Here is an 11689-nt window from a genome sequence, read left to right as displayed (position 1 = left end):
CTAAATACACCCTGAAAGGAATCCAGGGTGAAGACCAGGATGTGGAATCTTGAGCTTGTGGAAAACTGTTAGAACTGGCCCTCAGATTTATTTCAGGAAATAATTTTATGAATTGAATTTTTGCCTCTTCCTATACATAGAAAAGAACTAAAACCATTGTCTAAAATATCTATCCATTGCAAATAGCATTTAACCATCTACCAAAATGTGATATGATTTTATTTAAAAATTCCAAATATTCTTACAAATATCATTTGTCATCTATCAGCAAACAATAAAGTTGTGTTTCCTTTAGAAATTTCAAAATGTTTTTTTTTTTTCAAAGACTGAATGAACCATTAACAAAGGAAGACATATAAATAGGCAATAAGCTAATGCAAAAGTCTGTAGCATCATTACACATTAGGGAAATACAAATTAAAACCAAATGAGTTACATTAAATAAGATAGACAAAAAGGTTAGCTTTAATAATACCCAACTGTGGCCAATTTGGGGCAACTGCTTCTCATGTGCTCTGCTAGCAAGAGTTTAAAATCAAATATCCACAGTAAAAACAAGTTACTAAAAAGCTATTCATGCAGCTACCAAAAGTGAAAACATATGGTCATAGATAGAAAAGAGTAACAGCAGTTTTAGTCATAACAATCCCATACTGAAAATATAGCCCAGTTCTCTATCAACAAAATAGTACATAAGTAAATGGTGATATATACCAATAAGAAAGTACTACTTAGCAAATAAAAAACTAAAATGCTGATAGTGTAAAGTTGGATAGGAATATTTAAAAATATAGTAGTTAAAAGAAAGGATTAAGATATAAGAAAAATACCTACTGCACTGTTTCATTGATATTAAATTCTAGTATAGAGTAAACTAATTGATAGAGATACGAGTCAGACCAGTATGTGTCTCTGGGTTGAGTGACTTCACTAGAAGAAGAGAAGAGGGACATTTCTAGTTTCATGAAAGTTTCGTCTCTTGGTACTGGGTGTAAGCTATAAGTGCATGTGCTATTGAAACTAGTTGAAAGTTAGCCTAAACATGTGAGTATTCTAGTGTTCATAAGTTATACTGCAATTAAAAAAAAACAAAAACAACAACTTCAATAATGTTTGGCTACTCATTCTTTCAACAAATATTTATTGTGGGGGGGGGTGTAGGAACATTTTAATAAAGATTTGTGATCAACAGATTTTTAATAACCAGTAATCTACTTTGTTGATGACAGTTTAGTAAAGAATCTAAAGCTAAATGCCTATCTACATTTCAAAGTACAACAGAAGTAACAGTTACAGATAAAATGTGTATGTAACTTCTCTCAAGAGAATCTTGTATAATCACTTTGCAGAGCTTTGAACTCTAGGGCAAGTCAATGTAATCTTATTCACAGGCAGCACATCGATCCATACACTTTTGTAGAGCTCCCTTGACCTCACTGTTCCTCAGACTATAGATGAGGGGGTTCAGCACAGGGGTGAAGATAGTATAGTACACTGACACAACCTTACTGTAGTTAGCTGACCTGTAGGATTTAGGTCTCATGTAGGTAAAAATGCCAGCTCCAAAAAAGAGTCCCACCACAGACAGGTGTGAAGAGCAGGTGGCAAATGCCTTCTTGCGGGCTTCATTAGAATGCATCTGGAGAACAGCAGCAAGGATGAGACAATAGGAGATCAAGATGAGGAAAATGGGGATCAGGAGCATTAACACACAGCAGATGTACATGACATACTCAAAGACAGAAGTGTCAGCACAAGCTAAACGCACCAGAGTGGGGGCCTCACAAAAGAAATGATCAATCTCTCGGGCACTGCAAAATGAGAAATTCAGGGTAGCAGCAGCCTGCATGAGCCCATCAGCTGTGCCAAGGAACCAAGATCCCAAAATCATACTGAGGCATAATTTCCAACTCATGAGGACTGGGTATCTCAGTGGATGACAAACAGCAACATAGCGGTCATAGGACATAGCTGCCAAGAGGAAGCACTCACCCCCTCCTAAAGTGACAAAGAAGAAGATCTGGAACCCACAGCCAGCAGGGGAGATAAACTTCCTGCCGGTCAAATAGTCAACAGCCAATTTGGGCACAATGGTGGAAATCAGCATCAGGTCCATGAGGGAGAGTTGGCTCAGTAGGAAGTACATGGGCCTGTGGAGTCGGGGGTCCAGGAGAATCAGGAGAAGCATGAGGGCATTGCCAACTAGGGAAGTGAAGGCAATTATAAGAACCAACACAAAGAGAAATCGGTGGGCTCCAGTGTGGTTAAAGAGACCTAGGAGAATGAAATCTGCAGTGATATTCCAGTTTTCCATGATTTCAAACAAGAGTGATGCTGCAAATGGAGAAATAGATGATAATTACATATAAATAATATATTAAAATCTATTGAAGCACACTAAAGTCCAATAATTTTTGATACTGGTTAAACTTTAAAGGCATTTTTACTTTCAAAATAAAAATACTTATATTTTTATGCCTAGGTCATGGAAGAACTGAGTCTGAAAATGGAAACATAATTTGCAATTGTTAGTGCATTTACTTCAAATTTGCCAAGCTATACATTGAAATCAATAATGACCTTCTTACAATATTTCCCCCCAAAGTAACCCTATAATACTAAATGCAAACTTTGAAAACTGAAAGGGCATTTTGCATAGGGAGAAGTTTTACCTGCAAAGTCACAGAAACACAAACTTTACTGAATAAAGAAAAATAAATAAATAAAATTTCTTATTTCTCTATGTAAGTTCAGTCACTCAGTCATGTCTGACTCTTTGCCACCCAATGGACTGCAGCATGCCAGGCTTCCCTGTCAATCATCAACTCCCAGAGCTTGCTCAAACTCATGTTTTTATGTAAACACAGAGCTAAATTAATTTATCCTTCAGTTTCAGGAAGATCTATGTCCTTAAAAGCATTTCTATCTCTGAAATCCTGGAACCAAAACTATTCTATTAATAGCTAGTTGAATAAATGCAACAATAACTGCAGGAGTAAGGATGCTAATTCAGCTTCAAAGATAAGCTGTGACTTGATGAAGTTACATGGCAGGAGTCCACTTCTTCCATGGTTACTCCTTTTACCCCACTTTTCACATCCATCCCATACTAGACTGCAGTTAAGAAGGAGAAAGGTATTGCAAATGGCTCATTCAATCCTTCATGCTGTTGCTTGAGTATCATCATTGTACTGGCAGCATTACACTGAAGGGTTTTAGCAGGTTGTTTTAAAGTTAAATATCATGGAAATACAATTTCTATCTCTCAAACGTAATTCATTTTCCAAAGCTTGGTGATCTGCACACTGTCATATCTCTAATAATCAGTCTGAGCCACTAATAACTATATGCAATCCTAATTATAGCCCTCACTATCATTCTTCTGAAGGACCTCAAACCATCCTAACTTATGTTTTTGAGTTGAAGCCTTATTTTCCATTGTTTCCATTACTTTCATTGTTGAAGGTTGATAGAACTTTAAAAGTTTTTACAATTTAATGGGTAGCTCAGTGACTTTAGGGTGTTTGGCAAGTTTCTAAAATTAACTTAAGTATACTGTTAATACAGTGGAATTAAGTATTTCCATACTGTTGTGAATCCATCACCAATATTAATCCCCAGACTCCTCATCACTTCCAACTGAAACTATTAACAATTAAACAGTAATTATCCAATTCCCCTTCTCAACAGTTCCCGGAAATCACTGGTCTACTTTCTATCTCTATAAATTTGACTATTCTAGGAATAATAGATAAATCATACAGTATTATTTTTGTTTGCTTTTTTGATTATCTTATTTCCCTTATCATATTACCCTCACAGTTTGTCCATGCTGTAACATGACTGTGTGGATCATAATAAACTGTGGAAAATTATTCAAGAGATGGGAAGAGCAGACCACCTGACCTGCCTCTTGAGAAATCTGTATGCAGGTCAGGAAGCCACAGTTAGTACTGCACATGGAACAACAGACTGGTTCCAAAGAGGGAAAAGAGTACATCAAGGTTGCATATTGTCACCCTGCTTATTTAACTTATATGCAGAGTGAATCATGAAAAAGTCTGGTCTGCATGAAGCACAAGCTGGAATCAAGATTGCCAGGAGAAATATCAACAACCTCAGATATGCAGATGACATCATCCTTATGGCAGAAAGTGAAGAACTAAAGAGCCTCTTGATGAAAGTGAAAGAGGACAGTGAAAAAGTTGGCTTAAAGCTCAACATTCAGAAAATTAAGATCATGGAATCCGATCCCATCACTTCATGGCAAATAGATGGGGAAACAGTGGAAACAGTGGATGACTTTATTTTTGGAGGGCTCCAAAATCACTGCAGATAGTGACTGCAGCCATGAAATTAAAAAGACACTTAGTCCTTGGAAGGAAAGTTATGACCAACCTAGACAGCATATTAAAAAGCAGAGACATTACTTTGCCAACAAAGTTCCATCTAGTCGAGAATATGGTTTTTCCAGTAGTCATATTTGGATGGGAGAGTTAGACTATAAAGAAAACTGAGTGGTGAAGAACTGATGCTTTTGAACTGTGGCGTTGGAGAAGACTCTTGAGAGTCCCTTGGACTGCAATGAGATCCAACCAGTCCATCCTAAAGGAAATCAGTCCTGAATATACATTGGAAGAACTGATGCTGAAGCTGAAACTCCAATACTTTGGCTACCTGATGCAAAGAGCTGACTCACTTGAAAAGACCCTGATGCTGGGAAAGATAGAGGGCAGGAGGTGAAGGGGATGGCAGAGGATGAGATGGTTGGATGGCATCACGGACCCAATGGACATGAGTTTGGGTAAACTCCAGGTGTTGGCAATGGACAGGGAAGCCTGGCATGCTGCATTCTGTGGGGTTGCAAAGAGTCGGACACGACTGAGCGACTGAACTGAACTGAACTGAACTGAACGTGGGTCAGAATTTCATTCCATTGTAAGAATGAACAATGTTCCTTTGTAAGCCTGTACTACATTTTATTTATAAACTCATTTCCATTTATGGACATTTGTGTTGCTTCCCCTCCATTTTTGTATATAGGTATCAATTAACTTGATGGGATTTTTTTATTAATACATGCGTATGTCCGTGCATGTTCAGTTGTATCCGATTCTTTGTGCCCCCATGAACTGTAGCTCACCAGGTCCTCTGTCCGTGAAATTTTCCAGTCAAGAATACTGGAGTGGATTGCCATTTCCATCTCCAGGGGATCTTCTTGACCCTGGGATCAAATCCAGGTCTCTTGCATCTCCTGCTTTGGCAGGAAGGTTCTTTACCAGCTGAGCCAACAGTGAAGCTCTCACACATGGTAATTATTTTTATTTTGTAAAGATAAATATATACAGTATGAATATTTTAAACTTTGTGCTTGATTTTTGCTTATATCATTCAAGAAAGGTTTTTATGTTTTTAAATAATAAGTATAGCTTACATGAATTTTCATTTTACAAAGCACATTTTCTTACAATGATGCCACTTGTATTGAAATACATCATCAAATATGAGATCATTAACTCCTAACTTTACAATGGACATAAGTGATATAGCTATGCATTTTATTTTTAGGTTTAATAAGTATAAACACAAGCAGTCATTATGAATATAAATGATCAGTCAGCATGATAATAGTGTTCAGATGATTTTATGGGAAGGTAAATGTCAACTAACTGTGTCAATTAAATAAAATGAGTAGCAAATACTTTTCCTTCCTAAGATGTGATAATGTTTTATTATTTGTTTAATTAAAATTCCTATGTTTTCACATTACTAAATGAAATTATTTGCCACTATTTAAAACACTTGTGACACGCGTGGAGTGTAGTGCAGTCTAGTCTGACTCTGAGACCCTGTGGACTGTAGCCCATCAGGCTCCTCTGTCCTTGGGATTTTTCAGGCAAGAATACTGGAATGGATTGTCATTTCCTACTCCAGGGCATTCTCCTGACCCAAGGATCAAACCCTCATCTCTTGCCTCTCCTGCATTGGCAGGCTGGTTCTTTACCAGCTGACCCACCAGGGAAGTCCCCAGAATGCTCCTATGCAAGGGGCATTCTGAAGGATAATTTTTAACAAAATTGACTATGGAATCAAAATGTGGTGAAATTTTAAATGAGGACTTAACTCATCTTGCAAATAAAATATTTACAATGATATTAAGTGCAAGTATAAAAGCTTACTTCTGCCTAGTGTAGGAATAAAAATACTTATATTCTAAAATAAATGCTTTCTTCTTTTGTCACATGGTTTTAGGATGCTAGAAATTTTGTCATTTCTTCTGTCTTTATAGTCTTAGATTTAGAATGGAGCTAAAATTATAATATTTTTACTTTAAATCACAAACACATCACTTTTTACTATAGAATCAGAAGGCACAAGTATAACCTCTCTTATTTTCTCATAGAGTAATCACAGAATATTTAAAATTGCCTATGATCTTTTTCTATGTTTTTCTAATCCTTGTTGCCTTCACTTAACATTAAGACTGTAAATTTTCCCCCCAGAATGTTGAGAGAGAGGATTTATTAATCTAGTCTGTAAAAAATAAAATAACAACAGCCAAATCAAATGTAGAATTGGCAGGTTATTACAAGTGTTTTAACCTGATGACTATGTCAGGTAACATGTTTTAATTCTTTAGATTGTAGAATAGGTAATTAATTGGATTTTGTTTTTAAAAGTATAGAGAAGATTATATAACTATGGACTTTCAAGAATTCAAATTTCATAAGCAGAGCTGATAAATATTTAGAGATTAATATCACTTACTCATATAAGATATAAAATGTGAACTCCAATAGTCTGGATCTGCATCCTGTCTGAGTGGCATCCTCCTAATGTTCTTCTTTGAGAGAAGGAAGGCTCTTCTAGTCTTGCAACATCAAACTTACTCAATAATGCTCAGCTGCAGTGACCTATTAAGGGTTCTGGCCTATTGCCATTTTTCTAAATTTACTATCCCATTAATATTCAGAGCTGCATAAGTATGACTCTTTGGATGCTGAAGCTGTTTACTTTTCAAGGATTTTAGAGATCCTCAGAGCATTAATGTACATCCCTACATGCTTTCAAAATAATAAAGAATTCATTACAAGAAAAAAGTAAATGTAAATAAGCCTAGAAAGAGATTTCTACTTGAAAACATGTTAAGGAGTAGATTGATCTGATCCTAGTATTACCTGTTTAAACTTTAATAAGGGAGGAAGTTTAAAGAGTGTGTAATTGAAGGACAGGTCTTGGTCAAATTCAGTAGTCAAATTGATAAAGTCTATGGTAGAATTCAGCTGTATTTTTTTTTCCCTTTCTGAACTTACTAATATTTTGTAGAATCACTATGTATTATAAGTTCTATTTAGTTTGTGTCTATATAATTGTATATAATTTTATATTTATATGTTTGTGTCTGTGTAATAAAATCCATTATCGTAATAAGGGCATTATAGCAGATTATATTTTTTTCTGCCAAAAGCTTTGCAATTTGATTCTATCTGGGATAAATGTCGCAATTTTATTATTGTTTTACTTTACATTTTCAGGGTCAAGGAAAAGCATATTTTTTTCATTGCATTTTTACCACCTCAGTGATGCTATCTAAGAGTAAATATAAGTGTTACCTTCTACAATTGTAAGATATGTATGCATATAAGTGTGTGTGTGTGTATGTGTGTATATATATATATATATATACATATATATATGACTACAGTCATGAAATTAAAAAATTTAAAAAAAAAATGTTTGCTCCTTGGAAGAAAAGCTATGACAAACCTAGACTGCATTAAAAAGCAGAGACATTAGTTTGCCAAGAAATCCATATAGCCAAAGCTAATTTTTTTTTAGTAGTCATGTATGGATGTGAGAGCTGGACCATAAAGAAGGCTGAGTGTTGAATAATTGATGCTTTTGAACTGTGCTTTTGGAAAAGACTCTTGAGACTCCCTTGGACTGCAAAGAAATCAAACCAGTCAATCCTAAAGGAAACCAATCCTGAATATTCATTGGAAGGATTAATGCTGAAGCTGAAGCTTTGGCCACCTTATGTGAAGAATTGGCACATTAGGAAAGACCCTGATGCTGGGAAATATTGAAGGTGGGAGGAGAAGGGGACAACAGAGGATGAGATGGTTGGATGGCATCATCGACTCAATGGGCACGAATTTAAGTAAGCTCTGGGAGATGATGAAGAACAGGGTAACCTGATGCATTGCAGTCCATCAGGTTGCAAAGAGTCAGACATGACTGAGCCACTGAACAACATTTATCTATTTATACATCTATATGTAGTTATTGAAAAAAGATGACTCTGTAAAAACATGTGATATTGTAATTGCTTAATCCAAGTGAGATATAATAGTTGTTATTTTGTTTGTTTAAGGAAGGGAGAAAAGTTCAGATTTTAGTTGTTACCATTATAGGGATCAGTGAACTAAAATGGATGGGAAAAGGTGAATTTAATTCAGATGGCCATTACATCTACTACGGTGGGCAAGAATTGCTTATAAGAAATAGAGTAGCCCAAATAGTCAGCAAGAGTCTGAAATGGAGTACTTGGGTGAAATCTCAAAAATGGCAGAATGATCTCAGTTCATTGCCGGGGCAAGTATATATATAGTAATCCAAGTCTATGCCCCAACCACTAATGCTGAAGAAGCTGAAGTTGAATGGCTCAGTGAAGACCTACAAGACCTTCTAGAACTAACACCATCATAGGGGACTGGAATGCAAAAGTAGGAAGTCAAGAGATACATGAAGTAACAGGTAAGTCTGACTTTGGAGTACAAAATGAAGCAGGGAAAAGGCTAACAAGAGTTTAGACATGAGAATGCACTGGTCATAGCAAACACCCTTTTTCAACAACACAAGAGATGACTCTATACATGGATATCACCAGGTGGTAAATACTGAAATCATATTGATTATATTCTTTGCAGCTGAAGATGGAGAAGCTCCATACAGTCAGCAAAAAACAAGACTAGAAGCTGACTGACTCAGATCACGAACTCCTTATTGCAAAATCCAGACTTAAATCGAAGAAAGTACAGAAAACAACCAGGCCATTCAATTATGACCTAAATCAAATCCCTTATGATTATACAGTAGACATGAGAAATAGATTCAAAGGATTAGATCTGATAGACTGAGTGCCAGAAGAACTATGGACAGAGGTTCATAACATTGTTCAAGAGGTGGGGATCAAAGCCACCCACAAGAAAAAGAAATGCAAAAGGCAAAATAGTTGTCTGAGAAAGCCTTACAAATAGCTGAGAAAAGAAGAGGTGAAAGGCAAAGGTGAAAAGAAAAGATATACCCATCTGAATGCAGAGTTCCAATGAAGAGCAGAGAGAGATAAGAAAGTCTTAAGCCATCTTCTTAAGCGAACAATGCAAAGAAACAGAGGAAAACAATAGAATGGGAAAGACTAAGGATCACTTCAAGAAAATTAGAGATAGCAAAGGAATATTTCATGCAAAGATGGGCACAATATAGGACAGAAATGGTATGAACTTAACAGAAGCAGAAGATATTAAGAAGAGGTGGCAAGATTACTTAGAAGAACTACGCAAAAAAAGATCTAATGACCCAGATAACCACGATGGTGTGATCACTCACCTAGAGCCAGACATCCTGGAGTGTGCATCAAGAGGACCTTAGGAAGCATCACAAGGGACAAAGCTAGTTGCTAGCAGAGGTGGTGGAATTCCAGCTGAGTTATTTCAAATCCTAAAAGATGATGTTGTTAAAGCGCTGCACTCAATATGTCTGCAAATTTGGGAAACTCAGCAGTGGGCCCAGGACTGGAAAAGGCCTATTTTCATTCTGATATCAAAAAAGGGCAATGTCAAAGAACGTTCATACAATTGCACAATAGCACTTATTTCACATGCTAGCAAAATAATGCTCAAAATCCTTTAAGCTAGGCTGCAAGAGTACATGAAATGAACACTTCCAGATATACAGGCTGGATTTAGAAAAGGCAGAAGAACAAGAGGTTAAATTGCAAACAACCATTGAATCATAGGAAAAGCAAGAGAATTCCAGGAAAATATCTACTTTTGTTTCATTGATTATGCTAAACCTTTTGACTGTGCGGATCACAACAAACTGTTGTCTTAAAGAGACTGGAATAACAGATCACTTTACACGCCTCCTGAGAAACCTGTATGCAGTCAAGAAGCAACAATTAGAACTGGACATGGAACAATAGCCTGGTTCAAAATTGGGAAAGGAGTACATCAAGGCTGTATGTTGTCACCCTGCTTATTTAACTTCTCTGCAGAGTTCAGTTCAGTTCAGTCACTCAGTCCTGTCCAACTCTTTATGACCCCATGGACTGCAGTACACCAGGCTTCTTTTGATCACCACCTCCCAGAGCTTACTCAAACTCATGTTCATCCAGTCGGTGATACCATTCAACCGTCTCATCCTCTGTCATCCCTTTCACCTCTCGCCTTCAATCTTTCACAGCATTAGGATCTTTTCAAATAAGTTGGTTTTTTGCATCAGGTGGCCAAAGTATTGGAGTTTCAGCTTCAGCATCAGTCCTTCCAATGAATATTCAGGACTGATTTCCTTTAGGATGGACTGGTTGGATCTCCTTGCAGTCCAAGGGACTCTCAAGAGACTTCTCCAACATCACAGTTCAAAAGCATCAATTCCTCATTGCCCAGCTTTCTTTATAGTCCAATTTTCACATTGATACATGACTATGGGAAAAACCATAGCTTTGACTAGATGGGCTTTTGTTGGCAAAGTAATGTCTCTGCTTTTTAATATGATGTCTAGGTTTGTCATAGCTTTTCTTCCAAGGAGAAAGAGTTTTTTTTAATTTCATGGCTGAAGTCACCATCTGCAGTGATTTTGGAGCCACCCAAAATAAAGTCTCTCAGTGTTTCCATTATTTCCCCATACATTTGCCATGAAGTGATGGGATCAGATGCCATGATCTTAGTTTTCTGAATGTTGAGTCTTAAGACAACTTTTTCACTCTCCTCTTTCAGAGTATATCATGCAAAATGCTGGGTGAATGAAGCACAAGCTGGAATCAAGATTGCCATGAGAAATATCAATAACTTCAGATATGCAGATGACACCACTCTTATGCAGAAGTCAAAGAGGAACTAAAAAGCCTCTTTTATTCAACTTTTCAACCCATGGACTGCCGCCTACCAGGCTCCTCCATCTATGGGATTTTCCAGGCAAGAGTGTTGGAGTGGGTTGCCATTTCCTGCTCCAGGGGATCTTACTGACCCAGGGATTGAACCCAGGTCTCCCGCATTGTAGGCAGACACTTTACCATCTGAGCCACCAGGGAAGTCATCATATATATAATTATAAAATAATTATGCACTTTTTAAAATAATTCACCTCATCATAATTAAAACAAAAATCGTACACACAAAAAAAATCACATGATTGTCGTCTAGAGTATCTTGTGCTACAGTGAGTCAGTCATTAATATTTATTGCTGAAATCCAAATATCAGAAAAAAATTTAATGGCAAGGTATGAAAACATGACAAATATCATTTCACTAATTTATTAAATGTGGAAGAAATACTTTAAGAAATAATGCAAACTAGGAAAGTGAGAACAAAATATATTGACACAAAACAAATTTCATAACCTAAATCTAATTTGAGAGATGCCATTTTGGAAAATAATGCTCACTACTGAGACCACCAAAAATGTTT

At 36.5% G+C, this 11689-nt stretch overlaps 1 protein-coding gene across 1 annotated transcript; it reads right to left on the bottom strand.

The window, feature by feature from the left end:
- Positions 1-1381: 1381 nt before the first annotated feature.
- LOC133062843 (olfactory receptor 2T8-like) lies at positions 1382-2353 on the bottom strand. The gene has a single exon (XM_061152208.1). It carries the CDS (start codon positions 2312-2314, stop codon positions 1382-1384), a length of 933 nt encoding a protein of 310 aa, XP_061008191.1. The 5' UTR covers positions 2315-2353.
- Positions 2354-11689: the final 9336 nt, after the last annotated feature.

Source organism: Dama dama, chromosome 9 (assembly GCF_033118175.1).
Source record: "Dama dama isolate Ldn47 chromosome 9, ASM3311817v1, whole genome shotgun sequence".
NCBI classification, from domain to species: domain Eukaryota; kingdom Metazoa; phylum Chordata; class Mammalia; order Artiodactyla; family Cervidae; genus Dama; species Dama dama.
Note: the sequence above shows the minus strand (reverse complement) of the source record. Positions and strands in the feature narration are given on the sequence as shown.

What these genes read in the sequence shown, in the direction of transcription:
- LOC133062843 (XM_061152208.1), bottom strand. Translation starts at nt 2,314, where the DNA reads ATGGAAAACTGGAATATCACTGCAGATTTCATTCTCCTAGGTCTCTTT.